General features: G+C 46.1%; 1 protein-coding gene across 1 annotated transcript; it reads left to right on the top strand.

Annotated features, from left to right (window-relative positions):
* Positions 1-1229: 1229 nt before the first annotated feature.
* FOXB1 (forkhead box B1) lies at positions 1230-2192 on the top strand. Its single transcript, XM_056347541.1, has one exon. The coding sequence runs from the start codon at positions 1230-1232 to the stop codon at positions 2190-2192; it is 963 nt and encodes a 320-aa protein (XP_056203516.1).
* Positions 2193-25944: the final 23752 nt, after the last annotated feature.

Raw genomic sequence — 25944 nt, 5'->3', positions numbered from 1 at the left:
ACCTTCGCTCGGGGAGAGCGGATTTGGCAAAGAGAAAGTCTCTCGTTACAGGGAAAAAGGCTCGCCTTAAGTTAGCCAACAATACAAATCAGATAACAATGCAGAACAAATAGAATACCACAGCCAAGCAATTTCCATGTCAAACATCCCACTGCTCAGTACCTCCATTTGTAAGTGTGAATTGCAGACTAAGCTTCCTGCAAAGTCCACAGAGAGGTTAGTGCATACCTTCCCCCCACCCCCAGCCACCGGGTACCATCGCGCTGCAATTCCGCTGGCGGAGCCTTTTCACCCCTCGCCTTGTCTTCAAATGAAAATGATTCCCATTGGCCCAAGGTGTCCATGTAAATAGGTGTAAATGAAACCAGATTATGCCTTTCTCTCCAGCCCCCTCCTCCCCGCTCCCCTCCCCCTGCTCCCAAGGCGATTGTCATATGATAGCAAAGAAGTGGCACATTAATGAAGCGCCTCTACAGGGGTCTTTTCTGCTCATGTCACCACATAAAACTATCAGATGGTTAGAGGAAGGACATGGAGGCAACTACTTAGCTCATCGCGGCTGCAGAGGAGCAAACAAGCCTCTGCTACAGTCCAGCTGCCGGTGGTGTAAAAGAAGCTGATTCAGCCCGCGGAGGAGAAGGGAGGGCTGTACAAGAGGATTCCCAAAACCAAGCCAGCTCGCTGCCTCCTCAGGACTAAACCGGAGCGGAGTGGCCGGGCAAGGAGCGAGAGACACGCCGGAGGAGCGGGGTGGGAAAGAGCCCGGACTCCCAGCCGCGTCCCGGATGCGGACTGTCAACTTCCAGCAACTTTAAGGTGGGCATATGCAGGGCTGGCATGGCGTGGGGTGGGGGACGAGGGGAGGGGGGTGGGAGGGGAGGGGGTCCTCTTCCCCTCCTCGCCGAGCCCAGAAGGCAGAGCTACCGCTGGAGTAACTTTACGGGCGGGCTGCGGCGAGGAGGCCAGGCGGAGCGAGGCCGGGGCTGGCCGGAGGGCACATCGCTCTTCCCTCGGCGTTGGCGTCCCCTACGCCCTGCCCGCCCCACGCGGGCTGGGGTCTGCCGTGCCCCTTCCCCGCGCCTTTCCTTCTCCAGCCCGGCCCCGCACCCACCCGCTGCCCCGGCCGGGTGTCGGCGCAAATCCTCTCGGACTCACCCCTCTCCCCCCCTTACCCCGACCCCCTCCTTGTCGCTGCCCTTCCGCAGATCTCCGCGGGTCCCCTATCGAAGATGCCTCGCCCGGGCAGAAACACTTACAGTGATCAGAAGCCGCCCTACTCCTACATCTCGCTGACCGCCATGGCGATTCAGAGCTCCCCGGAGAAGATGCTGCCCCTGAGCGAGATCTACAAGTTCATCATGGACCGCTTCCCCTACTACCGGGAGAACACGCAGCGCTGGCAGAACTCCCTCCGCCACAACCTCTCCTTCAACGACTGCTTCATCAAGATCCCGCGCCGCCCCGACCAGCCGGGCAAGGGCAGCTTCTGGGCCCTGCACCCCAGCTGCGGGGACATGTTCGAGAACGGCAGCTTCCTGCGCCGCCGCAAGCGCTTCAAGGTGGTCAAGTCGGACCACCTGGCCCCCAGCAAGCCGGCGGACGCTGCGCAGTACCTGCAGCAGCAGGCGAAGCTGCGGCTCAGCGCCCTGGCGGCCACCGGCACCCACCTGCCCCAGATGTCTACCTACAACCTCGGCGTGTCCCAGCCCTCCAGCTTCAAGCACCCCTTCGCCATCGAGAACATCATCGCCAGAGAGTACAAGATGCCCGGCGGCCTCGCCTTTTCCACCATGCAGCCCATGCCGGCCGCCTACCCCCTCCCCAACCAGTTGACTACGGTGGGCAGCTCCATTGGCACGGGCTGGCCCCACATGTACAGCTCCGGCATGATCGACACCGCCACCCCCATCTCCATGGCCAGCAGCGAGTACGGCGCCTACGGCGTGCCCATTAAGCCGCTCTGCCATGGGGGGCAGACTTTGCCGGCCATCCCCGTCCCCATCAAGCCTACCCCCGCCGCCGTGCCGGCCCTGCCCGCCCTGCCCGCGCCCATCCCCACCATCCTCTCGAACTCGCCGCCCTCCCTCAGCCCCACGTCCTCGCAGACGGCCACCAGCCAAAGCAGCCCGGCCACCCCCAGCGAGACTCTCACCAGCCCGGCGCCCGCCCTGCACTCCGTGGCGGTGCACTGACCCGGGCCGCCCGCACGGACTCCGCCGTCCCCTTCCTCCCGAAGTTTCCTCGGAGCTCTCCTCCCTCCCCTTCTCTCCCTCCCGCCGCTTCTTTCCGCCCTCCGCTCCTCTCCTTCCCTCCAAAGCAGACGCGGCTCCCCGCGGGAAACTGAGGCTTGCCGGTCGCGCGAGCCGCCCCTCTGCTTCGCCCCCTCCGGCCGCCGTGCCCCCTGCGCCTCGGCTCCCTCCCTGGGGCTGAACTCGGTATTCGCTCTCCTGCGGCAAAACGGACCGACCCGCCCTGCAGAGCTGCCATATGCATCACTAGTTTCCCAAAAGTACTTCAGGCGTCTTCGGTTTGCCGGGGCGCAAGCCTGGCCCGGCGCCGCCGCTTCCCTTTGTCTGGGGAGGAGCAGGGGTCTATCTAGGACCGATCTTCAAAGCCACAAGCAGTGCGGAGCACCCGCAGCCTCCCCGCGTGCGAGCGGCGGCGCTTCCAGCCTCCAAGCCGCGACCGCTTGGATCGTGGAAACGCCGGGAAGCGCGGTGCCCTTTGTGCGGGTGGTGCGGTCTGCCGGGGGCAGGGCAGGCGCGGCGGGGCCCGGCCCCCCCTGGAGGCGCGGGGCGCGGCGGTGCGGGTCCCCGGGGCGGGCGGCCCTGGCTGCGGGCGGGGAGCGCCGTGGGGCCGCACCGCGCCGCGGAGAGGCGCCGGGCACCCGCCCCACACCCGCACTGTTTACAAAGCGCCTGTCGGACTGTAAATACTGAATTGCATCTGTGCTGTAAATCGGATGAGGTCCCCTTCGCAGTACCTGTTGTAACGTGGGTGTTCACTGTAGTGCTCAGGCGGAACAGAAAGACGAGTTGGTTTGTCTGTTAACTTCTGATTAACCTGAAGGTTTGGGTTTCTTTGGTTTTTTTAATTTTGTAGCTATTTATTTCATAGCTTGAAACCAAGGGATAATAACAAACCTGTTACCAAGCACAAAACCCGGCACAGCTTAAGAAAAGCCACCGAAGTCACCGTTAAAACGTGGAGAAGTAACACAAGAGCAGGTACAAACTGCGGAGGTCATCCTGATTTCTGCTGGAGCTTTCAGACAAGAGAGAGGGGGCTAGGGAAACTGTACATGTTTGTGCATAGGAATGATTATAAAATGTGTAAAATGCACTTTTGTTTGATATATTCCTTTCTAGTTTTAGGTAGTTTGCTGGAAACTGAACTGTTGTTCCGTTGTGAACTGCTTAAGTTAAAAAAAAAAAAAACAAACCCAACACAAAAAAAAACCCCTCCAAACGGCATTAATGTCTATTGAAACTGTAAAGACATTTCTTTTAAACTTTTTTTTCCCTGTACAGATTAAGCATGGCATTTTAAATATTGGTGTTCTTGTTCCCAGCATGTGTGTTTTAAGATAAAGGTTAAAAAAGTGTCTACGTTAAATTATGAACCTAGTCGTCCAAATAATATTTTCTCATTAAAATATGTAAATGCAGATTTAGTTTCTGATTTGTCTTTTTAAAGGTTTACACGAGAAAAGTAAAAGCATTAGTTAATGAAAAAGAAATTACGTTATTCCAATGTTTAGATAATCTATACTGCCTTTTCACCGGGGGTTGCTATAAATATAGTTATTAACATACCATAACATGTTAGATAAAATTGTCATTATCGCCGGTTTACCGAAGATAAAACATACGCAAGTGTGTTCCATGGGTTTTATATCTATATATCTATACATATATGCATACACACACATATGCATTTGTGTCCTATGCACTTATACCGAATATAAACACGTATTACATTTACGCCTGTGTGTATGTATACTTATCATCTACATACTCCCAAGTCAATTTTTCTCTAAAGAGCATTAAAAAGTGAGGTTCTACAATACAGAACAAATATAAAAATCTTTTAATAATTAGTTACTTTTTAAGATTGAGAATACTGATTTTTTGTCAGTCGTGGTTTTTCTTACAAGTAGCATCTGAACATCTTTTCGAGCCAAAGTGAGCTATTGTAGTCTTTTACCTGTCGTTTAAACCTCCTCAAGCATTGCAGCCACTTCAGCCTCTGCTATAATTTGTCCATATCTACTGACACACTTTACAAAACCGGTAGATTGCAAACTGTAACACTAAAATTGTACCGGTTTTTCTGCCAGTCAATACACAGTCCCTTTTAAAAAGTAAGGGCCAAGTAGTTACAATGAAAAACTGGATTCTGGGCACCTTCCAGTGGGGTTGTCCAATTCTTTTAGGGATTTCACGAGGATTCTGCAACTGCTGAAAATGCTAGAAGCAATCTAGTGAAATTAGTAAATAAGTGTTTCGGAGATGGGGCAGTCTGCGCCAAAAGCGCAGTTACGAGACAACCGAATACTTAAAGGCTTATTAGCAAGAAAACGACATTGTATTCTAATGAACGGCCAGGATTCACTAATTCTACGGCAACGATGTTACAGAGGTTTTATCTCTGCCTGATCTCTCTCTGAATTTCTGGACCATAAACAGCACAAGTGACATCCCCATTTCCTTATTACGTACCGCAAGGTCCTTGCAAAAGTTTTAAGATTAATGTAGAGGGTAATTAATCCAGTTGCGACCATTTTTGCTAAAAGAGAACGGATCCCACACACAGAAAAAAGGTGGAAAATACATGAATCATTGAGCTGATTAAAATGCATGAAGCTGCTAAAGCTTGTCAGATGGGGGACAACTGAACTCATTCATCAAGTCCAACCCACGATTATATCAACACGATCAGCTAAAGAAAGCATTCAAAACTTATCACGAGATCAATGGACACATAACTCGACAAACTTTTCCTAAACAAGCGATGACCTACATTTTTAGACTACGAAGACTCTTTTTCTCCTTCCTTTCTTTCTTTCTTTTAGGATCTAGCAGTCAGAACAAATCTTCAAAGATGAAATCCGAGCTCAGCTAAGAAGATGAAGCTGCACTTTCAGGGTCTTTTTTAAACTATATAGTAATCAGCGGAGATAATGATCTGAAAAGATTATGCCCCAAAGCAAAATATTTTCAAAAGGTGCGATGGCTTCCTCGCTACATAATCCTATAGTAAGACTAGCCAGCGAACTTTTAAAGTGCCATTTTCCTCTTCTTTATCTCTGCGGTTGCCCGAGACTGGCCAAGCGCGGGGACCCCCCGGCCGGCCGCGCCCCCCGCCCGCGCCCCGCGCCCCTCCATGTTGCGATGCTTATTTCAAACACATACGCAGCTCAGAGCGTCGCTTGAATTTACTGCTTTGACTTGTTAAATCTCCCTAATGGCTCAAGTCCAATGTCAATAAACACAGATCTGAAATAGAACAGCAAGAGACAACAGCGCGGAGGGAAGGGGCGAAGGGGGGCGAGTGAATCAGCCACGGCCGAGCTCTCCGTCGTGTTTAGACATTTCGTGGGGGTCGGACGGACGGACGGACGGGGGGATTTCTTTAGTTTTTATTTCACTTGCCAGAGAGACATTATAAGCTAGGCGTGTTTGATGCAAAGAGACGTTTATCCTAGGCAAAGGCTCTCTCTTCCGGAGGATGGTTTGAGCACGGCCGAGCAAGGTAAGCCCGCGAAGCCAGTCGTGCTTGGCGGCTCGGGTTTTGCTCCATGGTATGTGAATCTTTTCTCGTCGGGATATTTTTTTTTTTTGGGGTGTGTGTGTGTGTGTTTTCTTTCCCCTCGACATGTGACAAGACACCACCCCACAAGCCTGAATCCTCTATTGAACCAAGGCAGCTCTTTCTCACCCGGAATATTTATTTTCCCTCGGACCGCGCCTCGCGGGGAAGGGCGGGCTGTGCCAGGTAGGGAGAAAAGAGCTCCCCGGCGACCCCTGCGAGGGAGTTTTATGAGCCAGCCTCTCTGCAAAAGTGGTCCTTGAGAAAGGGAGAAGAATCTTAGCAGCTTCATCAACTTCAGCGCCGAATTATCTCGGAATCTTAATATAAATGTCACTTTGTGGTTTTTTTTTTTTTTTGTTTTGTTTTTATTAACAAAAAGAAACCGAGGCTGTGAAGCCTTGGAGGGGCTGTATTTGTTTCTTTTAAACTAACAACAAATTATCTAATTAATATGTTTCAATTACAGCATGAAAAAGAGAGGCTTTGGACCGCCTGCAGTGGGTTTACAATAGCCCCAGAGCCCACTATAAGAATCTACAATAACTTCACATCTGTTTCTTTATTTCCCACTTTTCGAGTCTAAAACTCCTCTCGAAATCACTTCAAACCGTGGCCCAAGTTATGAAATATGGTCTCTCTGCCAGGAAAAAAAAAAAAGGTGGAAAGAAAAAAAGGACAAAACTTTGCAGATCGAGGCTTCATTTGCAAGCTAGAAAGTGAAAGCCCCATTGAAGAGCATTAAACAAATATATTAGAATTCTGTCACTTTATGCAATTGAGTAGATCAAATAAAGGGTCCCAGGCCACTTCATTCACTCTCATTCACTTGAATAGAAAATGCAAAGAATAGCAAACCTAGACTGGGCCACCGATGTAGATTTAGCCCTTTTTTTCTGAGAGACAAAAAGGCTGAATTTTCACAAACACATTGCTGACTCGGGGACTAGGAAACCAGCACTGAAACCCCTTTGGAATTTAAATTCATTTTATCTTCCTCTCTCTTTCTGAGTCCCTTTGCGCTATAGGGCGAGCTGCACTGGCACCCTCGCTTGGAAAAAATACAATGCAATGCAACACAACAGAAAAATAAAGGCTCGGATTTGTCAAGCCGCGCCACAGTACAGTTTGGAAGGTAATGTTTTTCTCTACAAAGAGAAAATGAGGAATCACCCGCCCTTTGCCCGGGCTGCCCTGAGAATCGCAGCCCCTTCGTGGGACGCCTAGGCAGAGCGCTCCCGCCCGCCCGCACTGCGCGGCCCGCCGCGCTCTGGGCACCGCGCAATGCGGGGGCTGCCGCGCCCACGGGGCCGGGGCCGGGGCGGAGGCAGAGCGGGGCAGCCCCGCCGCCTCATCCCGCGCTCCCCGGTGCCGGCCCCGCCCGCCGCCGGCCTCGCCCCGGCGACGCCCGCGGGCAAGGCCGGGCCCCGCGCACCGCTACGCGGGCCGCTCCGGGCACGGGCTCCCGCCGCCCTTTCGGGGGTCTCCGCTGCGGCGGGGCGGGCGGCCGGGCCCCGCCGCCCGCCCCGGGGCGCTCGGCCCCGCCGGGGCCCGCAGGCGGCATCGCCCTCCCGCTCTCCCGTGGCCGAGCCCAGCCGGGGGCAGCACCGCGCAGAGGACGCGCTGGTGCCGCATGCGGGCTGGGGGCCCTGCCCTGCCCGGCCCCTGGCACCGCCTGTGCCACCCTGCCGCTGCCGGGCCTCGGCACCGCCGCACCCGGGGCAGGGCACAGCACGCTGGCACCGGGGGGGGCGCGGCCTTCGGGCCTCGCACGGCCCCACGGGGCTGCTGCCGGGGAGCGCCCAACTGCTTGGAAGGCTAACTCGTGCCTCAGTCGTAGGCGCTACTAAAGAACGGCTCTTACTTTTGCCCTGTTTAGAAGGGCCTCGGTATTAAGTAGTAACTAGAGTATTTTGCATTAATTAAAGCAGCTCCTTGGAGAGACATTACAGCCAAGACTAATCTTACACCACAGGAAAACGCTCCGCATCTCCACTGCCCCTGCTCCCAGCGGCAGCACAGACCACCTGCCTGTACCCGGCTGTCGGCGAGCACTGACCTGCAGGTGTTTCTTCTAACGATGAAATCCAGGCACTTTGGGGGCCTGCCACTTCCATCCTCCTTCCTTCCTTCAATGGCCACTGGATAGACAATAGATAAATAAGGAGGAATTGAGCCCCAGGTGTGGACCCGGTTCTACTCTTAGGTGTGCCCAGCTGCGCTGGCCTTGGCAGCAGGAGGTGCTTCCTCAGCCTTCAAAACCCACCTGTACGTCTAGTGCCTGCCAGAGGATGGGGGAAGTCCTGCTCTCAAAACTGCTCCCCTGAGCAGGCCCACACATTAGTGCCATGTTCTAACAATATAATCTAAACTACTCATTACCAGACACTGTTATTCCTGCTATCAGCAGTGCTGCTGCACTCCCAACTAAACACGAAACAAATATAAACATAAATGAAATAAGCAAAAAGACACCAAAGCCTCTGCTTTGGAATGCCTGAACGTGAAAGCACACCATGTCATCCAGCTTTGGCCAAAACTAGCTGCTTTAAAGGTTAGGTCAACAGTAGGCCAGACAGAAAGCTGCAGGATACCGAGGTGGACGAAGCACCCATTTCGGAACAGGGAAGACAGTGCTCCATCATCAGCTGCAGACAGCACCCATCTCTTCAAACAATTGGAAGCCCATCTCTTCCACAGCACAAATGGGCAATTTTCTACCAAGCAAAGCAGTAACACCATCTGATTCTCCCCAACCTCTTCCTGCACTTCTCTCCTGCATAGTCTTTGTGGCTCTGGCTGGCACACGTCCCTCGGAACTCCTCAGCTGCCTGATGCAAGATGCTGGCAGCAGAGTACTGAGAAGCTGAAAGTGCAGGCTTCGTCTCAGGGCCTTTCACAAGTTACTGCCTCACCCCCTGGAGACATCCTTCCCCACAGGCTAATCGGGAATGACCAGTTCCCCGGGCCTTTCACACTGGAGTGCTGGGCTGGTGGAACAGGGCTTGCGTCTCCGCTCCCTGTGCTCTCACCTCCCCTCAGCTTTTCACGGGCTCAGGCTCCTCAGGCCAGCGCTAAGGTTGCTCACACAACAAGCGGGAGGATGGGATTAGGCCTGCACGCACCTGCTGAAGGAGACCACAAACACTCAAATAGTTTGTGTTTCTTCTCAATTTGTGCTTGAGGTACTTGAGCCCTTGCTGAAGATAATTTCATAATTAACCCTCACAATTTCCAGGTTAAGGAAGTTCTCTGGAGAATTGGGAAGAGGATCAAGCGAGGGTTGGTCTCAGTTACATGTAATTGGGCTCCAAACTGCTATTTTGTTGGTGGCTACGAGAACTCAGAGTCAGAATGGAATTCTAACAGACACAAAAGCAGACACTTGTGATTTCTACACCTGCAGAAAGTTAGTAGTAATGTTCATTTCTTTATTGAGCTACAGCTTCCTCATCTTTACTAGACCTAGAAGGGTCAGATGTATACAGAGGCTCTGAGAAGTAGAGATATTCCTGAATGTATATGGGGACAAGCTGGACCACATCGAGCTGCTTCCCCTGCCGGCCAAAGGATGTATTTTTAAAGTAAGTAATTTTCAACCATTCACGATGTGCAAGACTGGCACCCGTATTTTCTCCTGGAAAATGACAGGCACAGTGTATATCCGAGGAAGACACACAGCTCCTGTAACAGGCAGTTCCACAGAGTGGGAAGAGCTTGTCCCTTCCTTTCCTCATACACTACGCATGAGTTTCAGGGTAAAATTTTAGTTGCATTACAATCCACAGAAACTACTTAGTGAATTCAATAGAACAAGGGTTCACCATCAAGGTTTTTCAGAACATTCAGATGCTTTTCTAAGTTGGTAGGTAATTTACCTTGCTCTCAGTTTGGGGTCACACACAGTGCATATGGTAGGTCGTATACAGTATTCACAAAGGTGCCTTAATGCCATGTAGTCATGGGCAACTCTGAAAATATTGGAAAATATCTACGTTCTTTTTCTTTTTTTCCTCAAATGTTAGTCTAGTACTTTCAGACCATAAGCCAGAAACCTTTTTTTCCTCCCAGCCACAAAAGAACCAGCCAAGGAAGGACTGAACCCAGATTTATTGGGTCCTATGCTCCTCTCTGACTTCAGTGAAGTTTGGGATTTTTTTTGTTTTGTTTTTGTTTTGGGGTTTTGCTTGGTGTTGTTTTTGTGGGTTTTTTTTGGTTTGGTTTTTTTTTTGAGTGCTTGGAGGAAGAAAGAACAACTCAAAATCCATTTTTAGGACTGCTAGAGTACTTTTTTTTCAAGTTGTGGACTAATCTATCTAAGCATCAACAAAATCACAGTCCGAAATACTTTTGAGATACAAAAAAATTTTTGAGAAATTCTCTCTTTTCTGTGCTTTGACTCTGGCTTCTCAATAGTGAAGAATTTTTCAGTTCCTTTTGCATCAAAACATTATCCAATTTTTCACTTTATCAGTAGACCTCAAACATACTCATTCCCTCCTTTGCAAACAACAAACCAAACACTGGAGATTCCCCAGTATTCAGTTCTCCAGGATTGTTAAGTAAAGCATCAGGCACTGTGAGACTTGCGATAAAACCAGAGTCACTAATACTGGATTTTCTTCTGAAAGCAGCACTAAAAGAGTTGGTAGATGAATTCCTGCAATGGAATTTCACTAATGACATCAAACATGACAGTATTAGGTCATGTCTGCATCAAAGCAATGTTTGTTAGATTGTAATGCAGCGAAGAATTTGTTAATTTTCTGTAGCATTTCTATGCAGGCAAAATCCCAAGAAAGCACAGCTACACTGGTATTAAACTGTTGGTGTCTTCACATGGAACTTACACTGTAAGTCACATCAGTGAAAACCCATTTGGTTAGTATAATCTATTTCAGTAGGAAAAGACTTGCTGGCCCAGCTGCCATGGAGAACATACAGAGACACTTTTTTCCCAGTTGCTGCCCTGGTGATGGTGTAGGCATTCACCCATGGATGCTGGCAGCCCAAACAATTCAGAGAGGATTTAGGTAAATCAGAGCCACTGAACTGGTCATGTCCCTGCAAGGGCTGACAGGAGTCCAGAGAGGAGAGGCAGAGCACTGGAGGGCTGAATTCCTGCTCTGCCCCCATACAGCCAGCACTGGCCAGCACAATCCAGAGAACGGACACCACCAGCTGGAATCAGGCCAGGGCTGACTACTCTGGAAATCACTTTATTCTCTTCCTCACCCATTCAGTGAACTCAATGAGGGACAACTAACAGTAAACTCCATTGTCTGTACATAGTTACATATTAAAAATTCTATTATTGCCTATATATAGTTACATATTAAAAATCCCATTATTGTAAGATGGTTTGGGACATGCCTTTTGAAACCACTGGCTCATGTTCAAGAGCCTTGCTTTTGAGGAATCTGGGGTAGGTTGTGTTCCTCCCCGCACCCTGCCAGTCAGAAGATATACAAAGATCTGCTGCCTTTTTATCAGCTTGGCATTGCTCTGAGATTTTTCCACCAGCTCAAGATCAGGCTGTTTTGAAGTCATCACACAGGAATCACCAGGGACACCTACTGCATGTTCAGAGGAAGGCTCTCCATTGAAAAATAAACCCAGTTCTGCTTGTAGCACTGATTCTACCAAACTGGTCCACTTCCTCTATCTGCAATCGATTGTCTGAGTTGTGTATCAAGAGAACGTTTTTCTCCTAACTGGTCACAGGCATAAAGTATAAAACAAAATACATTTCTAAAGTGAAGTAAAGCCTTGTCAGACCACAGAGTCTCTGACTGAGACATCAGATCATATAGCCACCCAGAACATTAGAAAAGAAGAAAACACATGTGACATCTAGCACTCAATCACTCATTAGCCCACCCTTTGCAATAAGGGCTGTATGTATCTAAGTGCTGCTTTTTCTTTTGTTCAAAATATTGAAAGTCCCTTGACATTTTCCTGAGCATTCTCCTTTGTTGGTTCCTACAACTAAATAAAGCAACCCTGAACTGTTTTTCCATGATCAAGCTCTGGGTAATTTTTTTTCCTTTCGAAGTAAAGAGATACTGCTTAAAAGGACAGTTTTGGGGTCAAATGCCGCTGCAAAGAGACTCAATGGGATGAATTTGGGTCAGTAACAATGTGTTCTTTAGTTCTCAATGCAAGTCAGGGAGGTTATGGTTCTGTGAATGTGGATGTGGCACAGTTGGGTAGGAGGTCAACAGCACAGAGTTAAGTACTATTTTCAGCATTGTCTTCTCCTTCAGCTTTTGAGGATACAAAGCAGAAGCTGTCAGTATTCATCCACTTTAGCTCTGGAAATACCTATTAGGAAGGCTGGGAACTGATCTTGTAGAAAACCAGCAAACATTATATAAGCCTGGATCCTTGGAGTATCCTGACATGAAGTGGAATTCCTTGTATCTCTCAGAACACCAATGGTTAAAGCCTTTCTCCTTGGTGTGGGGGATGGAAATCATGCCTGTCTACTTCTTCACAGTAGAGGAAAGCCTGAGCTACCCCTTGCACTGCAGACCACGGAGCAGTGTTTTGGTCATTTGTTTTGTTAGTTCAGGTAATTCATGCACCAGAAAAGCCTGTGCTGTAGTAGCACAAGCCCTCAAAGAGGCTAATTTTTCTTGCAGAAGCTCCAGACCCTGGCCTTAGAAAATGTTCCACTCTTCCAAGCATGCTACATCATACACTGTACCCTTTCTCTGTTTGCAATAGTAAATAGTAATTGTAAATTGGAAAAGAGAGAACTTATTTCCTACAAATATTTATTCACTCTTCCTAAACCTTCTCTTGACTCTGAAGGAATTACGATTGACTCATGTTGTCTTTATGGAGGGAAACCCCCCTAAATTATTGCTTTAAGTATAATAAATTGACTGAAAAAACACTACTCTCTTTAGAAACCTACTGAAATCTCCTTTGTGTGCTCCTTATTTCAACACAGCAGAATTGGTCTCATTTCAGTCATGCAGAGGAAGACCGTCAAACAGAATTCCACATAGAAAGCTCCTACGTTGCTAAATTATATATGCAAGTATCTACTATGCGTACAGAAAGCATCACCCACATTAGGCTCAAGCAAATGGGTGTGAAAATGTGACCAATTTTGTTTTCTTTTCAAAATAAAAATCATATTTCCCAGTCTCTGAGGACAATTCAGAACTCTAGGCAATAAGGTGCCATCTACTTATCTGTTCCTTGGAGGTCACCAAGAAATGCAAAACAGCATATACAACTGTTTAAAACTAATGATTCAGGCTATTCTTGGATGTTTCCGTATCAACTCTTACTTGCTGACACCACGTAGTTAACACACAATCACTGTAAAATCAACAGCCAGAGAAAGGTCTGCCAAAATACTGTTATTAAGTGTTTTCTCAAGTAGCGCAGCATCCAGACCCTGACACAATGAAAACTTTAATCTATTCTTATAAGCCCTCTCCATGACCTTGGGGGAACAGTACTAGGATTTCATTCTGCAAGGAGCTATTAGTACTAGCACTCAGGGAGCTCTCTCTGGACATGGAGGTTTTTCAAGACTGTACATCCCTGTTCTTTATGTTGTTATCCTTTCAGGCCATGCTACAACTCCCATTGATCTCAGTGGGGCTGGCTAACACAGAACAGTACTGAAAAGCATATTGTAGTGTAAGCACTGGAATAAACTTATCTGATTCCCTACAGATAATGCCCTTTGTTTCCTAAGCTATACCTGCCTGAACAGCCATCCCTTCCTATTTCCCGTATGATAGTCTACCCGACAAGAGCAGATGAAATAGCGAGCTGCCTGCTCTCTTGTCAGAGGATGCACCCACTGAGTGGCTTGCTGCTGCCACACAAAATGAACCGTGCTTGAGTTCAGACTGCCTTTCTCTCAAGAAGGTACTAGTTTGAGCCTGTCTTTTCTATCCAGACAATACTATTTAAGAAAGTCTTTAAGAAAACAATTTTAAAAATAAGGAATTCGGTTAGTAGAAAGAGGACTTTCATTCCTCTCAGGTTTGACTGAAGCTGGCCAAAACACTGAACATTGCTTGGGCTGATTGAGAGAAGATGACAGGCACAAAACATGGTCTTGTAAGCCTCACTTATTCAGCAAACCAGGATAAAACATTCCAAGTTTAGTTAATACCACCAAAACCCAGATGGTCACTAGGACTGCCTAGACAATATTTTCTATCTCCAAAATGATCTAAACCCCCAAGTGAGTACATCAGTCTCATCAGTAAACTGAAGCAATGCTGTCCAACCTTTAAGTTCCTGCTCTGAAAGGTGCAATTTTCAAATGTATTTTGTCTCCTTGTCCTAGCCTTTGTCCTGACTGCTTTAAACTCACTGTTTAATAACAGCAGATTAATAATGCATGTTACAAAGAGGAATTAGGATGGCTTTCATTAATACTAACAATGTGGCCACATTATCACCATATGAATATACCATAAGTAAAATATTTTTGATGCCAGATCTTGGGCTTATGACACATTGAATTATTTTGTTCAAAGTCCCTGTCAACTTTCCATTACTTACTATAAATCAAACATGCTAAAATGATGCAGCAAATAACCTCCTTCCTCCCATTTGGAACATGAGCTCTCTCTTTGGGGCTGGCCTATTTACAACAGCTATGATGTTCCACAGGCTTGGAAGGACCATGGGATTTCTTTCCTTCATACTCTGAAAGCATTCAGGGAGAGTTTTTTTAAGGTATGATTTTTTTTAACTTACTGTTTTCCTACATTTCCCATCACAGGCTCGCGTCTATTTTTTCCTTTGATCTGAGTATAGCTGAGTATAGATTGAGCCTTTCAAAACTAGTGGCAAAATTCTTCTACAGGAATTGCTTGTGTTGATGGCACCTCAGTTAATATAAAGCTAAACTTTTAAATATAAAGTTTCTGTCGTGTCCCGTCCCCTCCCCCCCCCCGCCCCGTATTTTCTCTGCATGTTCACTTTTAGCTCTGTAACCTCAACGGCTTGGCAAATGCAGATTCTAGCCTTGTCCTGTTCCTTGGCTACAGCTATCTTGAAGGCAAATTACCACTGGACAGAGTCTCTCAGTGCCAAAGCTGGCTTCATTCTACCCAATTCTTAGCACCCAAAAATGTTTATATCTAGAAATAAGGACTTATGTGACTGGTGTCCAAAGCAGACTGGCTGCCCGGTGGATCTGGGCTTTGGGGTTACTTTTGTTTACTGATTTGCTGCCTCTCTCAATGACACGAATGACCCATGGTATGAAGACAGAGAGCTGCCAAGGGAACAGGCTTTTTTGGGAGACAGCAAAGAGATCCTGGAGCTAGAAAGGAAAGAAGGCAGGGTTACTAAACCTAGTCATCAAAAGTCTGACTACTCCACAGACAGTACAGCAGCCTATTACAGCCGTGAGAGGAGGGACTGGGTTATAAGAACTGTGTCAGTATCACACTGGGTTTGTGCTCGATCACTTCTAAATGTGCCTTAAAAAAAGAACTGAAATATGTCACAAGCAGAGACTGTCATATGCTCACCATATTTAATACTGCAATAGTCAGCAAGTTACTGGTTATTACTACGATTACTTAAGAACAAAGATTTTAGGGCAAAAGCAGAGTCTAGTGTCAGGTTTGTAGAGATTTTTTCTATAATCACAGTATACTAAAAAAATACATGAAAGAACAAAATCCGCTAGAAACAAACATGGAACAACTTGTAACTCTTGGAGGAATAATTCCGTCTCTCTCATATTGGCACATCCCCTATCCTATGTTTAACCCTCTATAGGCAAAGAATCCTCTCTCCTCTACATGTAGATGGATATTTTATCTTGGATCCCAATTATTAAAGACATATCAGATTCAGATATCTAATCTCTGGAAGAGTCTGCTCTCTGTGTCAACAGTCATTCAACTGATAACATTATTCATTATTTATTTATAGAACATTAAAATTTGAGTCTCTGGCCTAAACGCATTTGTATGTTTGTGAGAAAATCCAGAAGTATTCTGCTTAGAAAGAAGAATTTCCTGCTTTTAAGGAACAACAAACATTAATTTAGAGTTACTGATACTCCTCACACTGGGCAATACCAATTATTGTTCAGTACCTGCAGAGAACTGGGCAAGAAATTGGATGTTAAATGACAGATCGTGCTGTGTGTTGTGCCCACCGAAAACATGGGCTGTTAAATGTTTCCAGTTAAAGGCCTGCCTCTTTCAATCCCTTCTGTTCTACCAGGAAATCCCAGAATCAGTCCTAAGCGACAGCCGAACTGGTGGCCATCATACACGCATTTCTATCATGTGACACTAACTGCTAATTTTGCCTGGGTGCACAGATTTTGCCATGTAAAATACATTGAACAACATCATAACTCAAATAGATGGAAAAGAGGCTTCAAAAGATTAAATAAGGGTGCAGAACATGACAGACTTTTCACAGAAAAATAGGGGAAAATTCCTTCAACCAGTTCAATGTGAAAAAATAAATAAGAGTGAAACAAAACAAAAATGTTTGGAATTGAATCTAAAGTATCTAAAGACATGAAAGTCATTAATATTTATGACATCAAATATTAGTTATATTTGATGTCTAACAAAGACTTGTCTGTTTCATTGGAAATCGCTTTCTTATTTTGTCATGAATATAGAGGCAGCCTTATTAATAAAACAAAATACCATAAAGGAAAACAAGCAGAGACTGAAGGTTCTGCTAGTTTTTTAAGGGTTTGTATTCTGCTATATTATGTACTTTTTTTTGATGGTTTTCCCCTTAAATTATGAGCTTGGGGAAAGAGAAGAAAATAACTTGAGTGTAAAGTTTAAACTGCTTATAAATAAGACAGACATGTTTGAAGCTGAATTGCCTTGTCTGGGGAAAAAGAGCTTCTACACAACACACTTGAGAATCATAAATCAGTCCACATATACAGTCCCTGAAGTCACCAGCTGGAGCACTGCCCCAGCTGTGGGCACAGTCCTGCGCATTGTACCAGGTACGACCACAGAGCCCAAACAGGCCCAGCTGTGTTGGGCAGCACCTAAGTCTGCCCTTCACTACCATATCTCTGGCCTCTGTGGTTAAAAGAGGACAGTCCAAATGTTAGCATGCCTGCTACATCTTAGGAAAACTAGGTGAATATTCCAACTTACTCACAGATTCCCAAAGTGCCCTTAAGGTCTTGTAGAAAAAAAGAAAGAAAAAAAAAAGCAGATGAGGTTTCAGGAGATCATAGAATCATAGGTTCAGGCTGGAAAAGATTAAGATCATCAAGTCCAACTGTAAACCTAACACTGCCAAGGCCACCACTAAACCACGTCCCCAAATGGCACACCTACACAGCTTTTAAATACCTCCAGGGACAGTAACTCAACTGCTTCCCTGGGCAGCTTAATCCAATGCTTGACCACCCTTCCAGTGAAGAAATTTTTCCTAATACCTAACCTAAACCTTCCCTGGTGTAACTTCAGGCCGTTTCCTCTTGGCCTGTTGCTGTTACTTGGGAGAAGAGACCAACCCTCACCTCACTACGGCTGCCTTTCAGGTAGCTATTTGTGGAGAGAGATGAGGCCTCCCCTCAGCCTCCTTTTCTCCAGACTAAACACCCCCAGTTCCCTCAGCCACCCCTCACAGGACTTCTGCTCCAGCCCCTCTCCCCGCTCTGTTGCCTGGCTCTGGACACGCTCCAGCACCACCAAGTTCCTCCTGGAGTGAGGGGCCTGAAACTGAACTCAGTATTTGAGGTGCAGCCTCACCAGTGCCTAGTACAAGGGGATGATCCCTTCCCTGGTCCTGCTGGCCACACTGTTGGGATACGAGCCAGGATGCTGTTGGCTGCCTTGGCCCCCTGGGCACACTATGGCTCACGCTCAGCTGGCCGTCTGCCAGCCCCCTGGGTCCTTTCCTGCACCAGCCCCCTGGGTCCTTTCCTGCACCAGCCCCCTGCCCCCGCCTGCAGTGCTGCCTAGGGTCCTGTGCCCGGCACTGAGCCCCGTGGACCCTCACACAACTGGCCTCGGCCCATTGGTCCAGTCTGGCCATTCATCTTCCTGTACCCAGACAGTATGAAATAGGCCTAGACTGCCTTGAAAGTGCTTGTGTAGCCACTTCTCTAAACTTGCAAAGGGTTTCACAACATCGTACGATGCTCCAGCACCTAAGTGTCCTTACAGCTAGTATTTCTGAGACCTGACCTATATACACTTCACTGCAAAATCGTATGTTGGGCCCCTATGTGCCTGCTCCCCAAAAGAAACCAATGCCATTTGCCAAATGCACAGTGAAACTGTGCAGTTGCATGCACAAATGCTTGTGAAGAATTCAAATCCTATGGTAGGAGGAATCACAGGAGTATCTAAAACTGTGAAAATAACTAACCTTTGGTTAACTTTTGATAACTAACCTAACCATAGGTAGGAGAAAGCCTACAGGCTCAGAAAAATAGCACAGAGCTGATAAGCTTCGGATGGAATTCTCTCACCACAGAGGGCCTGTACAAAGACCAGCACCTGGAAGAAGTGCAATAAAAGGGGACAATCTTACTCTGACTCCTGATTGTACCCTAGAAAACTGAGCTAAAGAAGCTGGGAGTAGATTATAAAAGCCCTGCACAGGACAGTTTAAATTCATCAGGCCTATACTTGTCTGGTACGACCTCAGAAAAGAAGACAGAATCACCAGCAGTACCCAGCCTGGTCCAGCCCCAACCACCGCTGCTGACCAGAGAGCACCCAGGGCCAGGCTCCCAGCTACAGCAACAGTGCCCTCACCAGCCACAACTGTTCTTACTGTGCTGCGGCTGACATTTAGATTTATCTGTCTATGTATTTTATGTCTTTTGTCTGGGTGAGCAGAGGGTTTTTTTGGGTTGGTACCCTAAGTAAATTAGAATACAGGAATAAATTGGAAAGCTTATTTAATTATCCACGGACAAAGGAAGCATGACAGTTGTTTTGAATAGAAAAATCATTTTGTGAATGAATCAAATTCCAGTAAGAAAAGATGTTGCACCTGCAGTACACTTAGACTGATGACTTCACCAAGTTTGCTACCCATTATCCATATTATAATCTTTAAAATATAATTAATTGGTTAGTTACATAATTCCAGCAGCACAGTAGGAGGAAAATGCATCTTGTTTCCGAGGTCAAATGCAGTAGGCTGGAATTTTGCCAGGGCAGGGAATGTCGTGTTGCTAGATGAAAACAATCTGTGCTTTAAGGTTTGAATTTGACTCTGTATTTCGTAAATACGGGCTGGACCTGCATGGCTGAGGAAAAAGAACACACAAAATGTGTGTTCATCAGTTACAGCAGGAGGGATTAGGAGGAACTGAACTGGGACACAGTCCAGACGTCACTCCTCAGTGTGAGACGTTTCGCTAGCAGGTGAATAACTAGGCCAAAATCTGGTGCCATTTCTTTTTCTGTGGTTAAACGGCTTCTGGGTACAACACTGATGGCTGTGCATTGTGGAAGCTCTTATGCTGTCTGTCATGACAGAAATACTTATAGATAGTTTAAATTCATGAAAATTCCTGCATTATTTATAAATACTGTGAGTACTCCCTGGTGAAGAAACAGGATCAGAAATCTACCACGATATAAATCTGGTATGGAGGAAGCATTAGGAAATACGTGCGCTTCTGTAAATTAAATCATAGCTGTACCAGCAGAGCTGCAATACAGCAGCTCTCTAAGTTTCTTTAACCTAGCAAGAGCTTCCATCTCTCTGTTGCTGAGGTTAGCTGATAGCTGTAAATGATTTTAGGACACATCTAAGTCATAGTTGCCAGACTTGCTTATTTCTTTACCATTTTTGTTAAGAGCAAGGATTTCTTATCTAGTGCACACACGCAGACACACACAGAGAAAAAAAGAAAGGCAGAGACAGACCAACTCCTCCATTTAACCAGCAGATGCTGTACTCAGTTGTTTGCAGTTTAGTTGCTTGTGCTTTCGCAGGTTGGAAGCCAGGCCCTGTGTAAGTAAGGTGTTTCGGTTGTTTGCACAGCAAGAACTCCCACTGCAGTCACCAGGAGTGTGAGGTGCAAGGAACACAGGACCCTGCCCTTTCAGAACATGGGGGAAGCAAACATCTGTGGGAAGGCTTGGAAAGGACTGAGATGTAAGAGGAATACAGGAAAAAGCAAGAACAAGACGACATAACTGCAGGATTTAGAGGGCTCAGAGTTAAACCAGACCAACAACAGGAGCTGGAGATCTGCATACCAGAAGAAACTAATCTTGAAGCTCAGGCTTACAATTCTTCCTGTCCAGATAACACAGTCAAGTGCAGAAAACAGTTGAACTATAACTGTTCAAATAAACCAAAATAAAATAATATACAATTTTTCTTTTTTTCTTTTTTTTTTTTTTTTATCCTAGAAAGAAAAAAAAACCTCTGATCCCATCTTTATCAATAGAACTCTAAACCAAAAATGCCTGGAACAAATTTTAAAAAGGGATTAGTTTAACTGTGACTACTAGCTTTCTAACCAAGAACAAGCTTTGACCTACACATCGATATTGGCCACATTGCCTAGCAGTGATAGCAGTGACAGAGATGTTGCTTCAGTGCTGCCAGCAGCGCCCTTGTATGCAAGCATAAGAAATTTGTCAGTGACTTCCAGAGGCGCAGTATTTCCTCCCCTTCAAAACTGCACTGAAATGGTACTAGATTTCAGATTCTTTTGAGATGTGTAGACCAACATTTAGTCCATGAAGATCAGCACGGCTAGGCTTTAGGCTTCTTTTCACTATGAATGCAGTGAGGAATTCACCTATCCACCCCACCATTTGTGACTGACCCCAAAGCCTCCTTTGTTTTGGCCTGTTCTGGTAGGGAACAAGGTCCTGCTGTGAGGTGAAAGGCTCCCTTGCATGTGTTTCTGTGAGCATTCTGCAAGACAAGAAAGAAGATGCTCACTGAAAATGATCCTAATTCCAACCTAACCAGCATGAAAAAGAGGTGGCAGTTTGCACACAATGTTTTTGCTGTGCGTAAGGAATTGTGAGACCAGATATTGGCTGTGTATTTTGTGTGTGTGTACGTGTGTGTGCGTATGTGTGTAGGGATATTCCTAGAAACTGTTTTGGTTTTAAAATGTCCTGGAAATTTAACTCTACTCTCACATGGAGACAATTTAAAATAAAAGACTTGGCCTGGGTTTACTTGTATATCTTTCTTATGCATTTGTCCAATCAAAATGATAATGTAGACAAACTGTGGACTGCAAAGTGTATTATCCAGCAATATCTCATTATTATGCAAAAAATCAGATATTCACAGCAACTGTCTCATCTATTTATTGTTTGGTTACTCATCTGGAAATTTTAATACTTTCTTCAGGGGCAGGGGCTGGCAATAAAAAAATAGATCTATATATCAAACCTTTAACTCCCAGCCATCATTGTGTGCCATAATACAGATGGAGTAGCTATCAGCTCTCTTTACCATGTTGGTTTATTTACTTCAACTAAGAATAAAGATTTAAAGAGAATACAGTAACAAAGTCCACTGTGAGCTAAATTTTCATGTTCCAAAGTGGAAAAAACCTTGACACAACAATAAATAAATTTTAAAAAGTAACCAACATGCAGTTATTTAATTTATTAAAACTATACACCCAACCTTAATAACCTTACAACTTCTCTGTTTTTTCCAAGTACACCAGTGGGTCTACTCAAACACGTCTACAGGCCTGCACCTCCATATGTGTAGGTCACACCATGGCTACAACAGTAGTACCCGGACAGACATTTTGCTTCTTAGTTTAGTGGAACGCCGAAGTACATGGCTCGCTTCAAACATCTGACTAGTCATACTGAAATCTCCAGTAGGCTACGCATTACCTATAAAAGGGTCACAGCCCCAGACCAGAGTTCGATACACAAGAATACAAAACTCCTGGGAAGCACCCACATAGCTTTCAGTCTTGTCACCAAATTCAGCATCTGCAATTGTGGCAATAAGAAAGTGGCTTTTGTAGACTGAGCTTGTGAAAACATTTTAACTGCCATCATACAGCTACAGCTTCATATGTCATGTTTACATTACCAGGAAAGGATTCTACCTTCTGAAAAATTAATAGAGCTTGATTTTAAGGGTACAGCAGGTCTTTCTCCAGCCATAGTTATTTACATCCTGCCATATGTACTTATATCCTGCCATGTCTAAACTCTCTTCTGTGGTCCCCTACTACAATATTAATTTGTTGCTACAGCAATGGAGACTTTTCAAAACACATCAGAAGCTCCAAGTTCTTTCTCTGTACATCTTCTAAATACATTAACCCTCTCAATGTATTAGCAAATAATTTTTGTCATACTGTTATGCATGTCCCTTAGCTGCATACTTCCTTCCTAAGCGTAGTGCCTCAGTGCTGCATTCACCTGTGTGGGGACTGAGTCCCCTCATCCCGGCTAAACTGATTCCAGCAGGAGCTCTCTGCACTTGGAGCTCTTTGCAAGTGTGGGATTTTGCTGGAAAAAAAAAAAAATCACACAAGAACTAGTATGCTTGGACAATAGTTTCCCACAGCTGTTGTGCAGTTTCTGCCCTCAGCCACCTTACCACCACCGTGAGGAGCTAAGCCAGTCCTGCACTGGCCCCACTCGCCTCTTGGGCTGCAGCTGGTGGCTCCCTCAGCCCCAGATAAACAGGCTTTGGATGCCGCCTCCACCCAAGCACGCCGCTCCAGCAAGTGCCTCTGGTTTACTCACTTTGACAGCAAGTCAACTACAGCAAGATGCATATTTATCAAATCACAAGCATTTTTCCTCACAAAAGGCTACTTCTAGGAAATACATCAGCTTTCAATATCCCAGCCACATTGATGGCATGGTAGTTAAAAAAACACAAGCATCCATTAAGCAAGCCACACATCTTACAAGAAAGGAGCATGCACCTCCTGACTGGCATATACTCATATGCAGTTCTCATAATTTTGGTTCTAATTTTCATTATATGAATTATAATTTGGTTATAAAAATCATATTTTGAGAAAAATCAGACAAAGAAAAAATACAAAAAATGTATGGTTCAGAAAGAACAGCTAGATTAAAACAGAAAGTTAGATGGGAAACTGCTGCCACACATACTGCTTTTTTAGCCGCCTTGCCACAAAGAATCTCCCTCGCCTGTAGTGGGACAGGCCTGAATGACAGCAATAAAACTTTGTAAGTAATTCCCCCCAGCTACATGCATATGGTTAAGATGATTGTTATTTCTCATCCACACACCAGGCTTTATTATGATAGCTGACTTGGAATGGCCATATACCTACAGAGGAATAGAAATTATAGGAGGAAGCATGGAAAAGGGTTTCAAGAAATGAATCTGTGTGAATACTAATCTATTCCAATGTGATTCAGATTTTTTCTCTTTACATCTCTGGAGTAAAAGATATTAATTTCTACTTAGTGCTTTGTTTTGCAAATTAATTACTGTAGAATTTAGAAGCTGACTGAAATCATAGTAAACACTGAGTACTTACTCCCTGCACCTTCAAGTAGTATGAAATGAAGTGACCCCTGTGCCTTTGCAAATCCCCACTGAAATCGAACTCCTTGTTGCTACAGGCATTTGAACACATCAAATAATTTACAGGTTCCTAACTTTATTTTTTTTAAATGAGACATGTTCCATATGTTCCTTTCTGTCTGGAAAGCTGGTAACAGATTTGGCATGCTGGTACAACCTAAACAAACCATACAATGCCACAGACTACTGCTGTCTCTGTTAGTATCACCAGTTGTACACATGCTCCTGGCTGCCAAGCATTGCATTTTTAAAAATCTTCATTTTCTGGGGATTTCAATAACATACCAAAGGATTTTTAACTTCCAGAAAATATTTTTGATTAGAGTGAGAAAACAATAACTGAAACATAACAGTTAAAAGCCAGTCCTTCCAAGCTAATTCATTGCTACCTTATTTGTTTGTTCCCGATGCTCTTCAATAGAGGTGATCAGTCAAGAAAGGATGCACTTGCCTTGGGGGTTACTTAGCTTGGCAGCCGAGGGCTCTGAGAAACTTGTACGTCTTTAAAAAGAATCTAATGGCATTGCTTGAAACTGGTTGTGAAATATCAAATGATTGATGGGGTTATTATCATCTACTGCCTCTGTTTACCCCAAATTAATCTCGAGTTACTTGTAAATTATTTAGCTGTTGATATTCACTACCCTTTGCCTCTATAGACTTGTCTGAGGATGAGAATAAGTAGACCTCCTTTAAGCTAGCTCCAAATAGGAAAAAATCACTGTCCTGATAATGTTATTAATTTCTGCTCAGCACATCATGTCTGAATAACCAAATTCAGCCTATCCTGTGTGTATTACTTTTCATGAAAGAAGAGGTGCAGTCCATTCAAAAGTATTATCTCATTTCTGATGTCCTTCCAGAGCGATTCTTGACCTTTCAATAAAGAATCCAGATGAATTTGAGAATAAATTGGGCTGCATTCAAACACGTGTGTAAGTTTTCTGTTAAATCAACCCTTTAATTAGGAAACCACTCGTACTGGGTTTGTGTGCCAAGGTTTTGGTAGTGGAGGTAGCTTCTGTGAGAAGCTGCCAGAAGCCTCCCCTGTGTCTGACAGAGCCGATTCCATCCGGCTCCCAGCCGGACCCGCCGCTGGCCAAGGCCCAGCCCAGCAGCGATGGCGGTAGCGCTGCTGGGATAACGGAGTTAGGCAGGGGGGCAGGGTGGGGGGACCACAACCTGTGCAACTGCAGCCGGAGAGGAGAGGGGTGAGACGGGGTGAGAGCAGCAGCCCTGCAGCCCCCGGGCCAGCGCAGCAGGGGCAGGCGGTGCTCCAGGCACAGAGCGGGGATGCCCCGGCAGCCCGTGGTGAAGGCCATGGTGAGGCAGGCTGTGCCCCCAGCCCGGGGGGTAACGGGGGAGCAGATCCCCCCCAGCCCGGGGAGGGCCCCACGCCGGAGCAGGGGGTGCCCCAAGGGGGCTGGCACCCTGTGGGGCAGCCTGCGCTGGAGCAGCTCCTGGCAGGACCTGTGGCCCCGTGGGGAGGGGAGCCCGGGCTGGGGCGGGTTTGCTGGCCGGGCTGGTGGCCCCCCGGGGACCCCACGCTGGAGCAGTCTGTGCCTGCAGGACGGCACCGCCTGGGAGGGACCCGGCTGGAGCAGCGTGTGCAGAGCTGCAGCCCATGGAAGGGCTCACGCTGGAGAAGTTCATGGAGGGCTGTCTCCCGTGGGACGGACCCCGCGCTGGAGCGGGGGCAGAGTATGAGGAGGAACTGACCACAACTCCCATTCCCATCCCCCTGTGCCACTCAGGGGGAGGAGGTAGAGAAATCGGGAGTGAAGTTGAGCTCAGGAAGAAGGGAAGGTGAGGGAAGGTGTTTTAAGATTTAGTTTCATTTCTCATCACCTTACTCTGATGTGATTGTCAATAAATTAAATTAATCTCCCCAAGTCAAGTCTGTTTTGCCCATGATGGTAACTGGTGAGCAAAGTCTTCCTGTCCTTATCTTGACCCACAAGCCTTTTGTTATATTTTTGCACCCCTGGCCTGTTGAGGAGAGGTGTCACCGAGTGGCTTTGTGGGCACCTGGTTTCCGGCCAGGGTCAAGCCACCACAGCACTTCACTACCACATGTTACTTTCAGCATCATTAAAAGACACAAAAAGAAAAACGTAGTTATTTGGGCGATTGCAGATGCCTATCATGACTATGTATTTCTGCCAGTCACAGAAATTTGGAATAACTATTTTTGACATTCCAGACTTGTCAGAAGGCAGTCTATATACTCATGTTTGTGTTCGGTACTCATGACATGGACAAGAGAAGCAGTTTACAAGCATATAGAGTTTACAATCCCTTTACTTTCATACACAATGGTCATTTCTAGAGAATTCTTAAAATAGCTTTTTCACCCCTTGAGGCTAAAGATTCCAGAAGATGAACTCTTGGGTTTACAATCTGAATCTAAAGTGGAAAGAACATAGCAAATTGCCTAGTTTGAAGTGATGGTAGCCAAACTGATCTTGAATTTTGCCGCTGATGAATGAACTACTGTTGAAAAAGCAACCAGGAAATTAACCTCTCCTACAGGAATTTGGGAATGAGCTTTCCACAGCAGATAATACATCACTTTGGGACTCTGACACCTGGAGAAGTTAA

This window comes from Falco biarmicus, chromosome 7 (assembly GCF_023638135.1).
Source record: "Falco biarmicus isolate bFalBia1 chromosome 7, bFalBia1.pri, whole genome shotgun sequence".
Lineage (NCBI taxonomy): Eukaryota > Metazoa > Chordata > Aves > Falconiformes > Falconidae > Falco > Falco biarmicus.
This window is presented reverse-complemented; position numbering and strand designations above follow the sequence as displayed.

What these genes read in the sequence shown, in the direction of transcription:
- FOXB1 (XM_056347541.1), top strand. Translation starts at nt 1,230, where the DNA reads ATGCCTCGCCCGGGCAGAAACACTTACAGTGATCAGAAGCCGCCCTAC.